Raw genomic sequence first — 17971 nt, forward strand, 5'->3', positions numbered from 1 at the left:
GAACTAAACAGGCGGGATTCACCGAGCCATTGATCTCTCCACCCTTTAACCTCACGTGTTTATCGGCCAGGTTGGCACAATAAATCTTAACTGTCTCAGAATCTTCGGGAGCCTGCCCTTTGTCTCCTCAGCTCAGGGCCTTAGTGCCGATTCTTCCCCCTTGCAGCCTGGAGAGACCCTCACCCTGGGTATTAGGGGGCTGCAGGGTCTCTGTGCTGCCTCCGCTCAAGGCTTGTAGTCCTATATTTTGAAAACTGTGTTTCATGTCACTTCTCTATAGTTGTTTAGGGCGGTGGCCTCCAATTGGTCCTGTCCCTCCCATCAGCACTGGCCTTGCTTTTAATTGTATTTTTTTTTTTTAACAAAAGGGACGTGAGTTTGGTAGGCTGCCCTCAGAAGGCACCAAGACTGTTCAGATTACAAAAAAAAAAAAAAAATGGCAGGGGGGGTGTGGTGTAGATTCATTCTCTGGCTGCCACCCCCAAACGTTTTACTGGAAGGGAGCAGGGAAACCGCCCCGTTGACTATTTTAAATTACGTGTACAGTGTTTGTTAGGGCCCAGCACATTTAAAAACAGCCCATTTCAGGGGCATATAATGACTTTGTTCTCTTCCCTGTTGGCTTGATGTAACCCGCTCCCAATCATAGGGTCTCTCCAGGGCAGGTCGGGCGGCTCCCCGCGTTGACGGAGATGCAGCTCTTCACCAGCACAGGAAAACCCCTCTCTGTTCGGCAGAGCAGCTGGTGGGTTTGAACAGCCAACCTTTTGGATAGTAGCCCAACGCGTAACCCACCGTACCCAAGTCTTGTTGTATAGGTAGATTGGTTTTGTGCGTGCGCGCATGTGTCCAGAACAGTTAAAAGCAATGACTAGGTCAGACCCTCGATGGAAGGTATGATTTCACCAAACTCGGGTGTGTCCTGTCTGCCTTTCCTGTATCCTCGTGGCATGGGGCCGCTCTCCACAAGGTTCAGGTCCACCAGGTGCTTGCGGAGGAAGATGAGGCTGCTGGTCTCTGTAAAGCCTGGCAACCTCGGACACCCTTTGCAGGGTCACTGTGTGGGAGTTGAGCTTGGCTTTGGGTTTTGTGTGCCGTGTAATCCTTTAGCCCACAGACAGGCTTTCGGCCCTGCCCCGTTGCTCTGGGGGCCCCGTGTTTGCTCCTTGCGCTCCCCTCCCCTTTGTGCCTGCCAGCCCCACGACTCTCATATGCTGTTGCTGTGTGTCAGGCCCCATGGGCGAACTTGACTTGCCTCAGTTTTCCCCCAGTGCAAAGCTGACAGCACAGCAGTCTCTCTCTCCAGCATCTTACGGGGCTTGGATGACCCAGTACCTGCAAAGCCCCTGGTGCCAACTGAGTAGATGCTCAGTAAGTGCATGGGGTGTGGTTCCACAGTCTTGGGGGAGCACCCTGCCCTTCCCATGCCTTCTGTGGGGTCACAGACATGAAACGGGTGCCGTGTGTGTGAAGGGCTGAGAGTTTGTAACTCGGGTCGCCAGGTAAGCGTGACGAGCCAGGTGCTAAGCAGGTAGGCTGGCCCCTCCCACTGTATGCCCAGGGGATCAGAGGTGTGTACGTGTGGAGGTGGGTCTCCAGACAGGTGGTCTGGTTTCCGTGAGCGGTAGCTGTGAGAACATCGTGTGCTCAGAAAGGGCGTCAGTTGTCCCAGGAAAGCTGGGCGATGGTCAGCGGCCGAGACAAGCGCAGAGGAAATGAGACTTTAAGTACATTTACACACACCTCACTGCCATCGATGCCCGCTCATAGGGCAAGAGACAGAACAGAACTGCCCCTGTGAGTTACCGAGACGGTTCACTCTTTATGGGAGTAGAAAGCCGCCTCTCTCTCCCATGGGGCAGTTGGTGGTTTCGAACTGTTGACCTTGTGGCTAGCAGCCCAGTGCACAACCACGATGCCATCAGGGCTCCTTGAGTTTGTAGGCTGTCGTGGTAAAAGGCTAGAGATAGGAGGGGCTTCAGAAAGTTTCAGGAAAAGCAACATTCGCCTTTCATCCAATTGCCCCACGGCCTTTTTGAAGCCTGCTTGTTCCTTGTAGCAGAAAGTAAGGCGGGGGTAGGGTGGGGTGGGGGCGGCACGTGGGAAAGACCCTCCGATGGACAAATTAAGGACAGCCTCAGACCGTCCCCATAAAATCAGATCATGGAGAAAGCCAGCCCATGCTGGCGGTGGCCCTGCTGTGTCTGTATTGGGGTAAGAAGTGGGTGTTGCCCGAAGATTCTTGAGGACTTGTCTGGCCCCCGCTGCTGGCAGGGTGACAAGACAGTGCCATACCATTGGTCATCTCCCGCTGCAGGTTGTCCCGAGACAGCATGGGCACAGAGAGGCCTGACTCGGGCAGAATGCTCCAGCCTGGGAACTAACAAAGGTTACGGTAAATAGATCCTAAATTCAGACCAGGCTCTGGGGGCCAGCAGCTTGGCCTCACACTGTGGATTAATCAGACAAGAAACGAGCCTGAGCCTTTGTTTAATGCAGACACTGTTTAGCATACTTTGCCCGTGCATCTGCCCCCGCGGACCACTCTTGTAAGCAATAGCAATAATAATAACAGTAACAACAATAGTCACACCCGATCACGATGGCTTTTAAAGTGTAATGACTAGAAGAGGTAAAGGTATAGATTACATATGAGCTTATTCAAAACAGCACGAAAATACCACTGGCTGGCGTTTCCCCAGAGCACCTGGGCAGACCGTCAGGAGATGTCTAGACTACAAAGAGCGCTGGCGTTCCCTGCACCCTCGGCCCCACGGGTGGTGTGCAGACCCGAGGACCTGGCCCGCGGGTCTCAGGCTGAAGTAAGGGGCGCGCACATCGGCTAGTGTGAGGCGCGCTCTTTTCTAAGGGAAGCCGGAGGTGAACGCTTCCCTACGATGACTACAAATTCTGATTTTCCTAAATGTCACGTCCCTAGAGCCCAGGTACCGATCGCGTGACGCCTGTTCCTCTCTTCCCATGCATGACAAGTGGCTCCTTGTTACCGGGTCAAACATAAAAGGCAGGCAGTGAGAGTGCGGCCCAGAGCAGCCTTGGACCTCCTTCCAGGGATGCTTGCAGGGGCAAGGACAAACCCAGGCATCCCTTGTGCTTCCATCTTGCTAGACACTGTCACCATGTCTGCCCCCAAAGAAGTGAGGACTGATTCTTTTTAAAGATGATGCTGAGGCTAGCAAGGAGATTCCTGAATCCGACCTCTCCTCCCGCCTCTGCTACCCTCCTACCCCCACCCTGGGAACCGTGTGAAGCCAGCTCCTCTTGGGCCCCCTGGGGCCAGGCTCTGTGGAGACCCCAATCCTGCCAGCTGTCGTCCCTAGCCAGCCAGCACTGGGTGGCCACCACCTCGCCATGTGAGAGGTCATCACTCTGTGTGCCCAGTGCATGTGCGCCTGTGCCCCCGCTCTCGGTGACATCCGGCAATGAAGACACCTCCCCGGAAATGAGGGCGGGCATCCTGGTGGAGACTGGAGAGAAGCACACCAAAGACTGAAGCCCAGAAACATCTCACGGGAAAAGCACGCCCTGCCCTATGGTCCCTTGTGCCTGGTGCCGGTTGGGTTAAGTCAAAAACCAAGCTCAATGCCACTGAGTCGATGCCAACTCAGTGACCATGTAGGACGGGCGTGAGGGTGTAAATCGGGGCAGGCTTTGGAGGGTAGCTGTCTGTACCCTAGCCGGAACCTGAGGATGGCATGGTGCCCTGACGTGAGCCACTGCCAGACATCTCCTCCCTTGCTGCAAACACGGCTTCAGTAGAGCACCACCCCGCCGCCCTCCTCGCACTCACCACCAGCCTCCGCCGCACTCCGCTGTCCAGTGACGTGACCCAGGTGACCGAGCCTGAATGTCATGGGTTGTGGGAAATCCTGCCACAGCCCAGCATTTAGCACCATGTCACCTCCACACCCAGAAGCCTTCAGTAGCTGCTGCCCGCCAGCCTCCGCACCTGTGGTCGTGAGGGACCGGAAGAGCCCCTGGAATTCCAAGGGAGGTCGATCGTATCCACAGACAGCAGTGACTTGCTGCAGAAAACACGAATTCAGAGCCTGCAGACAGGAAAGCTGGCAGCGCAGACCGAGGCACCGGCCCGTGCTGCTGGCAGTGCCATGCTTGACCTAAAGGATGCCCGGTGGCACAGAGGGTTGTGCCAGGCTGCTAACTGGAGGGTCAGTGGTTTCAATTCACTGGAACGATGGTATGGCAGGGCCTCCACACCGGTGCCGGCCAGCTGTGTGGGTCTAGGAGCTTGCCCAGGTTTGAGGGCCTCTGCATTATGTCACACTGCACCTTGACAGCCAACAGGCCAGGTGGGTGGGCTTCCTTGGGGCTCTCTGAGCTCCCACCCAGGCACCGTCCACCCACCTCTTGGGTACGGCGCTGGGAGGAAAGGATACATGAAGTCATGTTCCTGAAGCCCCTGACCCAGCGCTGGCAAGTGAGCAGATACACGGCCCCTCCCTTCCAGCTAGACCCTGGGACGGGATGGCCTGTCCCCCTGACTGGTGCTGGCGGGAACAACAGCACTGTTGCCAGTGTCCCGGCGAGAGAAGAAGGAGCCTGAGAGGTGGCAGTGCTGTGTCCTGATAGCCAGTTGACCAGGGAGGGGGCAGTTACTGCATGACTCTGGGTGGTTGGGGACAAGGAGGTCTCCCATCCTAGCATCTAGCCTACCTTGCACCCTTGTCAAGGAGAACATCGCTTTTGGAGACCAGGTATTACTAATAGTGTCCTTAAAATCAAGTTAACCCCCCTTTTTCCAGCAGTACCCCCCTTGGTTGGGGGGACCCAAGAACAAGAGGGCAGGCGCAGCCGTGAGCTGCCCGCATAGACTGCATCGAGGCGGTGGGCGTTCACTGCAGCTCTCTGCAGCTCACTGCTGCATGAATGCCCACACCGCCCACAGAGGCGTCTTCCCTTGTTGGGACTGTTCCAGTTCCCTCTTCATTGAGGACAGAGTTGACGAGAGGAAGGTGGGCACGAGAGTGACTGGCACGGCTCTGTTCTGTGCGCCGCCCGGCCCGCTGCCCATCCCCACGCTGTAGAAGGGAGAGCAGCTAATGGGTTTGTCTGGCCCGGGTAGAGTCCTCTCCTCTGCTTTTCCTTCCCCCTTTTATTATTCTCGCGCCCCCCCCCCCACCCCGCTTCTGGTCTTCAGGTGTGTGGCTATTTTAGTCTCATGAAGAATGATGGATGGTGCCGCAAAGTTTCTTGCGAAGTACTTCTGATATTGTGCAATGCACTTGGGGGTCAGCTCCCCTTGACTGGTGCATGATTTATCCGACGTCCCTGCCACTTTCAGAGATAAAGCTCTGCTTTTATCAAAAATGCCAGCCGCGGTGATGGAGCATTTATAAACCTCCCTTCTCGAATAATCGCTCTGATTACTTTCTGCCCGGGCCATAAAATGATAACGGTAATTGCATACAAATGGGAGGGAGCCCCCAAACCCAATACAATTAACCGGAATTAGCTCGGCTTGTCGATGAGAAGTATTTATGAAATGTGGTGTTGCAATAAGGGAGAGTGATATTATAGCTGGAAGGTGAGTTATTGCCTTAATGTAATACTCTCTGAAATTTAGAGACGGGGAGGCCGCCGCTGTTGCAGGTGATTGTGCTGCTGAAATTAAGTTGACGTGATTCTTATAATTGGCAGCCATAATGCGTTTTGAAGGTAATATCTTTTATTGTGTTACGCCGACTTGCATTACCTTTTTATTTAGCGTTTCCTGACTGCAGTGCGGCCCGTGCCTGGTGGACGACGCCGGCGTGGCATTCGGTGGAGGCAGCCACCGGTACCCGCCCTGCCCAGCCCTCTTTCTCCGAATGCCACAGGCCGGGCCTCTGCTCAGGCTTGGCTAAGCCGTGTGCGTGCCAAAGGCTAAAGAAGGACGCTCTCGCTGAGGAGCCAGAGGAAGGCAGTGGGCTGGCATATTGTCCTCGCCCTGCCCCCCTTGCTTTGTGCGGGTCCTGGGATCAGGCACGGTAGGTGGGTGGCTAGTGTGTTGCCAGCCGCCACCCTGGGGCCTGGCATGGTCCATTCTGGACTGGCATGCCTGTGGGTGCTTCTGTGTTTTCTTGTGTCTGGTCAGCTCTGGAGAAAGGACTCCAGGAGCTGGGACACCCTCTGGAAGACATAGTGACGGGGAGGAGCAGTCGGCAGCTTCTTGGCATGGACGGTGGGCACTGCCCCTGTCCTCCTGAGAGAACACTGATGCCCAGGAAGAACACTGCTCGTGGAATTTGCCAGAAGATGGTCATTCCAAGGGATTTTGCCAGCAGGCGTGGAAGCTAGGGAAGTGCACAGAGGCGGTGGAAGGCACTCTGTTGGACTGCTATTGTTGGCAATCACACGAGGGTCTGTGGGGCACTTGCCATGGCACAGGTATTCCGAGCACGGTCCGAGGTAAACAGAGACCTGGGGCTCAGTTCGTCCTCTAGTCTGCACTGTGATGTAGAGCTGCTGGTCAACTTATCCTCCCAAGTCCATGGGCAAACCTTTCTTCCTGGTCTTAGTCTGAACGTGCTGCTGAAACCTGCCAGCAGCGTCCCCGGAATGTTGGTATTGCCTGCTTTGGGAAACACCAGGGGTGTTAGGATGTGTAAGACACATTCCTGGTGCAGCCTCAGAAGGGATGGGGGTGGTCTCTGGGACCCCTGTTGGAGTTTGGGAGTGGGGGCACAGGGATGGTGTGAGGTAGTGGGGGACAGGTAGGGAGAAGGTGTTTTCAGGACATGCTCCTTGGTGCCTGGTTTATCAAGAGATGGGAGACACAGGCTTCCTGGGCCAGGGGCAGGTGGGGGAGCAGGTACTGCTGTGCCCCATTGTTGAGAGTATGCGAGACGGGTCATTTCAGAGACAAACCAACCGACCTCGCTAGGGCCAGACCTCTGCATCCTGGCAGCAAAGACACAGGTAGGTAATATTTTCTGCCCAAGAGGGGCTGGGGTAGCACTAGTCACTCATTTCAAAGACATGTCCCATATGACGAAACCCAGGAAAACCAAGCACCTGAGCAGGTGTGCCTGGGAGGTGGTCTCTGGGGTCTGGTAGACGAGGACCTTTCTGTCTTCTCCGAGGAAGACAGGGCCACCTGCAACCCTATGGGGGCATCCCTTTTGGGTGGGGTTTTGCATTCCTGCAGGAGATGTTTCTTACTGCCTCCCCACCGATGTGGCTAGAACACAGACTGCGGTAAGCTGTGAGCTGAGGCCAAGTCTCTGGAGTGTGGGCGCTGAGGCCCGACGGTGTGCCTGACAGCCCTGCCCCGCCCCGCGAGACCGTGCTCAGAATTGCATCTTCAGCGCCGAGCACACGCGCCCCTGATTCGCTTTTGCTGGGGTTTCCCCTTGCTCTGTCTGCCTGGCATGTTCATCTCTCTCTACTGCCCTGTCGGCAGGAGGGGTAAGAAGTTGTGTTTTAGCAATCATGCCTGAGCATTAATATCCCTCCGTTATTTCTGTTGGGGGGCGTGTTTTGACAAGGACCCTCGGCCATGCCAATGCGCCATGGTGTTCCAAGCTGGTTGTTGAGATGGGATCATGCGGCTCTGGCCAGAAGTCCCTCTGGAAGAGTCGTGGGCACAGTTTTATGCCCAGGGGGCGCTGCCTAACGTTGATGGGAAGAGGAATTTGGAGCGAATAGGATTTCTCCAGGAACTGCTTGGAGTCTCTTGGCTGGGCTGCAGTGTAACCAGCTCGTGGCCTTGGCAGGGGTTTGGCTCTGCCAGACCGTGCACATTAAGCCCCACCCTCGTCCATGTTGCTTTTCCTTGTGCTGCATGACGGCCAGCTAGTGTGTGCTGAGGGACTTGACTGCTGGCCCTTCAAATGCCTCCCTGCCTACTAGCTGAGAGAGTGGGCCAGGTAGTGAGGACATGCTTTCCCTGACAGGGTCAATGGCCAGGCCAACGGACAGTTCACCCAGGAACTGGAAGAACCCTCGCTCTGGTGTCAAGGGGCTGGAAGGCCTGTGGAGCACCGTGGGATCCCTGGGGATGGGAGGGTTAACATGCCCAGTGGCTGAGGGACCGGGGGCTCCCGCCTGCCCAGAGGCACCTGTCAGGACAAGCTTGGCAATCTGCTTTCCAGAGGCCATGGGGGCACAGTCTGCTCACATCTTGTCGTCATGCGTGGGAGCCCCCCACCGGCACCCTCGCCCCAAAAGCAGCATCAGATCCACACCAAGCAGAATCGTGGGGACATATGGGGAGTGGAAACTGCTCAGGAAGTGGACCCCCCACCACCACTGTCAGCAAGTCTGTTCAGACACATAGCGACCCTACAGGACAGGGTTTCCTAGGCTGTAAAGCTTCACAGGAGCAGACAGCCTCACCTTCCTGCCTTGGAGCAGCTGGTGGGTTTGAACCCCCCATCTTGCATTCCCAGCCCAATGCCTTAACCACAGCACCACCAGGGCTGCATTCATGGGGCACCAAACAAACAAAACCTGCTGTCATCGAGCCCGTTCCAGGGCAAGGATAGAGTAGAACTGTTCCCATGGGTTCTGAGACGGTCATATTTATAGGCGAAGACAACTCCATCTCTCTTTCGAAGAGTGAGTGACTGGTGGGTTTGAACTGCCAACCCTGAGGTGAGCAGCCAAAAGCCTGACCCACAATACCACCAGGGTTTCGGAGAGCCCAGTGCCTTGACTTATCCAAGGCCATGCACATGACGGATGGCTGAGACTGTCGTGCCAGGTTGGCAGCCCTACCTCTGCGTCCCCTGGACAGGCGGGGTACTCTGGGTCTCTGGCACGGGGCTGCAGGAAAGGGGGGAGCTGTGGCATCCTTTGTGGGACAGGCAATGAGGGCCTCAAGCAGGTGCGTTCTGCTCAGAGCCCCTGGGAGACCGGAACTCCCACCCCATAGACTGAACCAGAATGGCGGCTTCCCCAGAGCCCTTGGTGCTCAGTATGTATAGGAGTCGCCTGGACACTTGGCTCAGTGTCAGTTCTGACTCTGTCTACCTGGGAAGGAGGAAGTACAATCTCTCCACAGGGTCTTGAACCCAAACAAATGGGTTGGGGGACCAGCCTAATAGGGAAGCTGGCTGGCCCACCCCCTGGTAACGTAGGTCCTGTCCATGCAAAGACATGGCCACTTCTCTGTGGCTGGACTTGTGGTTCCCCTCCCATTAACCTTGGAAATCAGATCGCAAATCCTTGGGGCTGTCATCTGCAGAAGACGTGTGAAGAATCGATTCCGCGGGAACCTTGACCCATTCTAGTTGTTGAATGTTTGTAATGAGAGCCTCAAAGTGTTATGTTTTTGCTCATTTTTGAAAGGGACCCGTGGGTCTGGCCTAACTTTAGGAATTTGCCTTTTATTCTATGGAGTTCTCCTATTTGGAGCCAACAGCCTCATCTTACTCCCAAAGGGGGTACAGGTGGGTTAGAACTGCTGACCTTTGTGTAACAGACCAGTGGTAACAACAGAAGGTGAATACTGTTCTTTGTTATTGGGCTACCCATTCTCTTCATCAGATTTCACTGCGCCCACTTCGTTAGCATGCAAGTATCTCACTGCAGGCCCACAGAGGAGAGGGAGCCGTGCCAAAATGCACCAGCCCAGTGTGTGTACTGTGTCATATATTTGCTGCTCTCTGCGTTGCCTGTGCCCCAGGGTCGGCCCACCCTCCCACGGAGACCTGGGACACCCCTCTCTCCACCCTGGTCACAGCCAGGTCCCTGTTTCTCTGACACTTTCAGAACTCGAGTCCCTGTGCGTTGCTGTCATTTTTCTGTACGCCCTGGGCACAATAAATCACACCTCCATTGTCACCATGGCTCAGGGTCCACGGGCCGTCTTGGCGGGAGAGTCCTGTCCTCGCTCTGCTCTGCTCCGGCATGATCATTCATCACTGGGATAGATGGCTTCTGAAGAATTTACTGTAAGACAGAAGACTGGTGTTTTATTCTTGCATTTATAAGTATTTAATCAAACGGGGATGCACTTTAGGTCTCGAAATCTCGGCTGCAGTGCAGCATTTGGCTGAATTATTGTTTGAGGAGTAAAAGGGAGAGGATGATCTCTCCCCATTATCAGCCCTGGATAGCTTGGGGTGAGATATCACTGGTTTAGCACCCAGGATGGACTGGGGCCCAGACTTTAGCCAGGCACGTCTGGATGGGTCCTGGCTGCTGGCCAACCTTGTGCTGAGGGCCGACCAATCTTTCCTGTCACGAGCCGGTGCCACCAAAGCCTCTTGTTCACAGCTGCCGGAGCGGGTCCAGAACATCGGGCTCTTGCTGTCGGGACTCCAGGCCATAAATCATCTGGGAGACTCATTCGGCAAATTCCTTGTGTTCTGGGGACACGGGGCTCCCCTGCTGGCTCCCCTGCTGGCTCCCTGGGGACCTGGCATGTCCCATCCACCTGGACGGTGACCGGGCAGTCTCAGCTGCTTTGCATACTGGAGGCGGGTAGACACATGTATAGTGATGTTGTGTTAGGCTCAGTCATCTAGAGAAACAAATCCAGTGACTCTCATGTATATATAAGAAAGAGCTATATTAAAAACAAACCAACAAATAAAAGAGCTATATATCAAGGTATCCAGCCAGGTCTAACTCAAGGCCACGAGTCTCTCTTCACGAGAGAGACAGAAAGGAAGAGACAGAGAGAATGCCAGTTTCTTCTTGTGAGAAGTCCACACCCCCAAGAAGGCATCACCAGGCTGTGAGCTGATTGACAGGTTTGCCTCCATCCCCACACTTTCTTATGTATTCAGTTTGGGCATAGAATCATCTAATGACTACAGAGACAGCATTGCTGAGATGGCCATGTCAAAGGACAGTGGGGGGCGGTGCTGCGTGGTCTTGGGAACCCAGCCACGTTGATCAGTGGGGAGTAGGTGTGACTTACTGATGTTTTCATCGGTGACTGGGGGAGAGGGACTGATACAAGAGTCTTGTGGTTAGGGCCTGTAGAGTCACTTCAACTACCAGCACCCCTGTGCGCCTCAGGACAGCACACCTGCACCACCCACGCAGTTGGGCCTGGGCCTGGGCCCATTGCTGCCGCCCCTGGGTCAGTCTGTCTCGCCGAGGGGCCTTACTCTTGTTCACTGCGCCTCTACTTTACCAAGCACGATGTCCTTCTTCGGGGACTGGTCTCTCCTGATGACGCGTCCCCAGTGCATGAGACCAGGTCTCACCTCGGGAGCATTCTGGCTGTACTTCTTCCCAGACAGACGCGTCATCTCTTCTCATCATGCGTAGACCAAGGGCTGACGAGCTCTGTCTGCGAGGGCCTGGAGCGCAGACACGCTGTCCTCCGCCTTGGTCCTGTGGGAATGACCATCAACAACGGGATCACATGTCACCATGGAAATGTGTTTATGCGAAAACTGCACCTTCATGTCGTTTCTCTCCAAGAAACCGCCTTGCTGCTGTCAGTCGATTCTGGTGGCTCACAGCCATCCCTCAGGTGCCTAGAGCTGCGTCTCCCTCGAGACATGATCTCAGACAAGCAGGGTGCTCTGGGACCCTGAGGTCGTCTCCTGGGTGATGGTGGCATTGAAGACCCCGAGAAGTTCCAGGGCCCTCTGACTCACCCCCAGAGCTGCTCATCCAAGGGAGCGTGTGTTCTCTTCCAGAAGTTTCTCAGCAGGAGTGGGTTGATTGCTCTGTCCAGGAAGCAGCCAGGTGGCTTTGCCTGATTGAGAAAGTCGGTGTGCTTTCTCGGATCTTGCTGTGCGCCCGCCTGCTGCCTGTACTCCACGGAGCAGGCAAAACTCCCAGTGCCTGACGGTCGAGGACTGAGGTGGCTTCCTGTCTTGACAGATTGAAGCTGCAGCCCCCCAAGACGTTGCAGCCTTAAGGAGTGACACTTCCTTCTGAATGCCAGGCTGCCAGCGTGCCCCTTACAACTCATGACGAACTGTCACTGGGATGGGGTGGTTAGCAGGGCCAGTGTGCTGGGTGACCCCAGCTAAGGACGTGCTGTGGGGGCCTGTTACTTGGCTGCCAGCAGCTTGTGGGAACATGCTGTGGGTGGGGAATACCCCCAGGGATAGCCACATAGGTGGGAGAGCATTGGATCCTTCCTTGCAGGTGCCTGTTGTCATGACCGTGGGGACAGCGGCATTCCAGTGGGCCCCCATCAAGCCAGGGAAGCTCCGTGGTTCCCTCTCGGTGGGTCTGGGATCCACCATTCTTGATCACTGACTTCCCGTGTGTTCCAGTGGCACAGGAGCATGCTGTGTGGGTGTCTTGTGGTTGGAGCCCCAGGGTGGGGTCAGCAGGAAGAAAGGCCTGGTGATCTAATTCCGAGAACTCCGCCCCTAAAAGCCCTTGGAACCCAGTTCTGTTTGTGCTCTCAGGGCACCCGGTTCTCCTGGGTGTCCATGAAGCAGCTGTGGGTGGGTTGGGGACCAAGGGAACCCCTTGCTGGGACACAGGGCTCTTTTCTGGTTCCTTCCACAAGGTGAGGCTGTGTCCGTTTCTAAACCACTGGCAAGCCTAAAACTCATGCTTCCTCCCATGTCCTGGGAGCGGTGACCAGCCCATCTGTAGAAACAGCACATCACTCAGGAGCAGATGCCAAACGGGAAGAGGAGGCTTGGATGAGGCCTCGTGTCTGCTGTTTGTTGCACTGGGAGACAGCCAGACCCTTCCAACCCATCTTCTGACCTAACATGCATTCCTCTCCCTTTAGAGCCTGCGGAGCAGCATGGACAAGGCCTGTGAGCTGAACTTCAAGGTTGTGGGCAGCCCCCTGGGGAGCATCGAGCTCTCGGCCTGCAGGCGTGGTCTGCACGGGATTAAGCTGCTGGGACAGAATGCTCCTGAAGATCAGTGAGTAGCTCCCCGCGCCGCTCGCATCCTGTTCAGTCAGACCCATGGGAGGAGGAACATGACCCGGGCCACGTGGTAACGGGCAGCCGCCACTGCTCTGGACTGTGGTGTCCTTTGTTTCTGGCACCCAAGTCTCTTACCCAAGAGCCCTGTAACCACAGGTCACCTCAGGGACCTCCGTAGCTCCAAGGTGCTAGGTGGCTCTGTCCATTTTCAGGAGGTTCACCCTCCATGACCACCCTGGACAGGGGCTCTCTGGAACTTGGTGGCAGGGAGAGGTGTCCCCAGCCTGGGTTTTGGAAGCTAGGCTAGGCTTCACTGCCCATGGAGTTGGATGGTAGGTTTAGCGCTCTTGACTTAGAACTATCCCTGGCTCCGGGAGAAGGCTGCTGTGTGCATGGGACGTGGACGGGGCCTGGAGCCCAGCAGGAAGCAGAGGTTAGCATGGCCTTTGTAGGGACCCTGGTCACGCAGTGCCTCGGGGACATCAGCTGTTGCCTGATTGTGGTTTGAATCTGTTCTTGCTCGTCGACAAGCAGTGTCATTTCCAGCCGTTCCTGTCAGCCTCCTCTCTCTCTCTCTCTCTCCCTCTCTCTCACACACACACTCACACACACACACACACACACACTTTCTCTCACTCACTCACACACACACCACACATACACACTTTCTCACACACACACTTTCTCTCTCACACACACACACACCACACACACTTTCTCACACACTTTCTCTCTCTCTCTCTCTCTCTCTCTCTCTCTCTCTCTCTCTCTCTCCTCTCTCTCACCCCATGTGTGACAGTAACATTTGTTTAGGAACTGGTTTGTCCCGCATGGTGCAGTTACTAGGCTTTGTGCAAGCACGGAGTTAGTTACTCGGGGTTCATCCAGGCTCCTCATTAAGAACATGAGAACAGTCTCTCGTATGAAATACACAGGGAAGCAGACAACGAATCCACAGCTTCTATGTGTACAGCCTGTGGCCTTGATGGCCTTCTTCAAATGTCACAGCCATGCCTGCTGCCTCTCCCTGGTGACGCCTCCAGCGACCACGGAAACCACTGCCCTGAATGCCTCCTCTAACCTTCCACGTCGCTGCCGTCAGCTGGGTCCCTGGTAGAAGCCTTATCTTCTCTGCGTGGCGTCTTTCAAAGTCTCCATCGCACTCGGTCTATGTGTCGGATCAGGGTTTTCTCCCTCCCGTCAGTGGTTTACCGACTTCTGTGTGTGATCCGGACATCCCTCTTTCTCTGAGCTTGCGTCGTGTGACTTTCTCATCGCTGGTGGTCTGTGTTTTTATTTTGCTATCGGCATCTGTCGAAGAGAAGGGTGCCTGATCCTGAAGAAGTTCAGTTTCTCATGTTTCTGTTTCTTCTCTAAGAAATGTTTGCCTGCCTTAATTTCATAAGAACGCCGGCCCATGCCGTCTCCCACCGGCTCCGTCATTGAGTCTCCATGTCTAGGCCGATGGTCCATAATCATACGGATGACGGCCTCCCTCTCCGTGATGCACGTGGTGGGGTCTTCTTGTAGAGGGGTTTCGCCGTCTCAGCTTCGTTCCTTTCTCTCGTCACCACTCTGTGACCTTGACGTACGCGTGTGATGGTCTTGCTCTACGTGCTGCTGTGGCCGCCGGGCCTTTTGGTCCATCGAAGCCCCACCACAGACTGCCGTGGAGCTTGGTGAGAAGTCTTGAGATTCACCAGTGGGCCAGCCCTCCAGGGTTTTGCTTTGAGATTGTGTTAGCTTTTAGGTCGTTTGACTTTGTGTATTTCTTTTATCTGTCTAGCTACTTATTTATATTTTACATACTTATTTGTTTTTAACTCTTTTGTTGGCTGACGTGAAGATGTACAGACCAGATCGTCCCTTCCACCTTCAACAATTCATGCTCCTTTGTTTGTTTCCTCTTGTCCCTGGCCGTCCTCACGGGGGGCCATCATGTAGCCCATTTCCTCCCTGTGTGTCCTGTTTCCATCCCTACTCCCCCGCTAGCCCTTCTGAGCTTCGTCCTTGGGTGACTGCTACCCTGGGCACCTCGGATGGTCGATGGGCCAAAGGTGTGTGAGAACCCCATACAGACCTGGCTGTCCCTCCCTATTACGTTGAGAGCCAAGGTGTCGCCGTCCCCTGGGGGAAGTATAACCTTGTTGGGATTTTGATTGGGAGTTCATGGACTCGAGGTATCACTTAGTGGAAGGTCGGCATCCTTCTAACCTGGAGTCTTCCGATCTCTGGTCTTCTCAGTGGTTAGTCAGGCCCTCCGCTCTTTCTCAGCTCCTGGCATGGAAACGTTGCGTTTTGTAAAGTGTCTTTCTGCACACCATTGTGGTTTGGATGGTCATTCCAGGTCAAGTTTCTGTTTGATCCTTGTGTGTGTTGGTCCTACCTCCTGCAACTGGTGGCCTTTCCTCAGTTGTCCTGGGGAGAGGGGTGCACTGGGGGACTTCTGCCACTTCCTTAGGATTTTCTGCGTTGAAAACCCTGACGTCTGTATAAAAAGACATTTTACTTCTTCCGCTTCCAATCCGGTGTCTCTCTCTCTTTCCGTCCCCGTGGCAAGGCCCTAGGCATTCCAGTTGGGTGCTGAATGAACATGATGGCCGTGGGTTCCCAGCCCCTCCTCACATCTTGGTCGGAAGTGGACGCTTTCCCGAGACATGGTGGAAGGCGCCCCGCCTTTCTCTCGCTTCCCAAACATCCTCTGATCATCTTGAAAGCCTCCTTTTCTCTTCTTGGCGGGCCGGGAGTGAGGACGGATGCCAATGTGATTTTTCTATGCAGATTGACGAGGTCAGGAGCCCGGGTGGCACAGGGCTCAGCCACGGGGCTTTGAGCTGCAAGGTGGGCAGTTCAAACCCACCATCCACTCTGCAGGGTAAGATGAGGCAGTCTGCACTCGCCGAGAGGTGCAGCCTGGGAAAACGGGGGAGTGAGCCGTGCTCTCCGCCCTCAACGGTCACGGCAAGTTGCGATCTTGCTTGACAGCAGTGGGTTTGGTGTTTGGTCTAGTGCCTTCACCGTGTAGTTTTGTGTCTTTCTTCTGTAGATAGGGCAAAATAAATGAATGCATTTTTTTATTTCAGTCCACTCGATGCCAGATAAAGCTTAGTGCATTCACAATGCAGTATCTATTTGTTACCCCCCACACTGCTGGTTGAAATTCGCGCATGATTTGTTTAAGATTAATGTACTCCTGTCCACAAGGGATGCTGGTGTGTCCTTTGCTTTCTCTCTCCTCGGGAATGTTCCTGCTTTGGGAGTCCATGTGCGAAACACCACGTGTGGGAGTGTGGCATCTCCTGTTGCCCATACCTGGGGCCGGGCTGGGTGGCTTGAGAGCTGGTCCTTCAGGCCCCATGTCCCCGGGTCCCAGAGCAAGTGAGGGAGGAAGAGAGAGCCCAGCGTGAGCGTTTTCTGTCCTGGCAGCTGTGTTGCCGGCGGCAGGGAGACGCAAGTGGCACCGTAGGCATGTCCGTCTGCACGTCCTCACAGACGTCCTCCGGCGCGCAGGCCTGCCAGCACCCTCGCTCGCGGAGGGAATGAAAGACAGCTGAGTGACAGCTACAGACTGCCGCATTCAAGCGCAAGCCACACTGAGCGCAGGGCTTTCCGATGGCGAAGGGTCCCATCATTTGGAGTGAAGTGAGGAAAGGGGTTGGAGCCAGAGGGGGGTGAACGACCAGGGACCCAAGAGAGGCCATTGGGGGATGAGACACAGCAGACCCATGGCTGAAGCCTGGCGCCCTTGCCACCCCCGCGTGGCAGCTCTCCACACTTTGTGTTTGGAATAAGCTGGGGTTGGGGGTGGGGGAGCCCTGATAGCTTAGTGTGTCCTGGTCAGCAGTTCCACGGGAGAAAGCCCACTGCCAGCACTGACTCGATGGCAGTAGGCTTTGAGTGGAGGCCTGGTGGTGCAGTGGGTTACTCAGTGTGCTGCTAACCCAAAGGTCGGTGGTACGAACCCACCAGCTACTCTGCGAGAGAAAGATAGCGCTTTCTCTCCCGGGAAGCCTCACAGGCCTCCCTGTGTTGGAGGGTGGCTGTAAGCTGGACTTCACACGGTGACAGTGAGGTGGAGTTTTGGAGTCTTGAAGATCTGGTGGCGTAGTGGATACGCAGCACTAGAACCACAAGGTCCACAGTTTGAAACCACCAGCCGCTTCCAGGGACAAAGATGAGGCTTTCCACTCCTGTGTGAGCTGGGCCCCAGGAGCAGTGCACTTTCTAATTGGCCGAGTTTCCTGCTGATCGGAGGGCGACACCCCACTGTGTGCTGAGGTGGGGGGGGGTGCAGACAGGGGCCTCAGCAAGGAGGAAGGCAGCCCAGGCCCAACTCGAGCCCCTGCCAGGCTGTGCCGCCAGACTGCCCTCCCGCTTGTGAAGAGGCAGCTGCCTGGGAACCACAGCCGGAAGCGCAGGTTCTTATCCCTTGCTATGGGCTCTGGATCTCGGTGTTGTCTGACCTTTGACCTGCCTCCCAGTAGCACTGTGATACTGCAGCTGCGTGACGAGGACCGGGTGCAGCGGGGGGCTGTGAAAATGCCGGCGTCGCTGAGTGGCAGCTCGCCGAGCAGACCTGGGGTGCTCGCGGGCGCGCCCGACAGTCGTGTCAGTAATTAGGTAAGCTCCCCGGTGCTGGTTCACGGGCAGCTCCTGCATACTGAGCAGCTCGGAATGCAGACGGAGGGAAAGGTTAAATGGGTTTAATTTTTGAGTTGAACCGAAGCATTGTCTTGTGGCGGATTCCTCCGGAATTTTTATTTCCAGCGGCTGCATCCGGTGAGGGTGTGGGTCTGTTAGGAGCAAATCCGTAGTGGATTCCTGAAGGAGCCAGGACAGCTGGCGGGGTGTCAGGACGGACCGATGGCAATGGGGGTGGGTGGGTTTCTGCCCTAACTCCCCTCTCCACCTCCCTGTATCGGTGCCTGAAGCTCACCTGCTGGCTCATTCTTCAACTGCCCGGGCCAGCTCTTGGCCGCTCTGTCCGATCCAAAGGATGGCTGGATGGTTGACCATGTGACGCTTTGATTGGGGCATTTGGATTTTCCAACGTGCTCCGTTTACACTGCCAGAAGATCCACGCCCCCTAATCCCAGAGACTGGGCAAGGCCTTTTGGGGAGGCATGAGCAGATACCTGCCACCA

General features: G+C 55.5%; 1 protein-coding gene across 3 annotated transcripts in view; it reads left to right on the top strand.

Annotated features, from left to right (window-relative positions):
• The window catches only part of MGMT (O-6-methylguanine-DNA methyltransferase), a 188800-nt gene that overhangs the window by 23552 nt on the left and 147277 nt on the right, over positions 1 to 17971 (top strand). For all 3 annotated transcript variants that reach the window (XM_075533922.1, XM_075533923.1, XM_075533924.1), the window contains exon 2: positions 12683 to 12822. In XM_075533922.1, coding sequence (XP_075390037.1) covers positions 12683 to 12822 — 140 coding nt within the window. The remainder of the gene's footprint in view (positions 1 to 12682; positions 12823 to 17971) is intronic.

This window comes from Tenrec ecaudatus, chromosome 16 (genome assembly GCF_050624435.1).
Source record: "Tenrec ecaudatus isolate mTenEca1 chromosome 16, mTenEca1.hap1, whole genome shotgun sequence".
Lineage (NCBI taxonomy): Eukaryota > Metazoa > Chordata > Mammalia > Afrosoricida > Tenrecidae > Tenrec > Tenrec ecaudatus.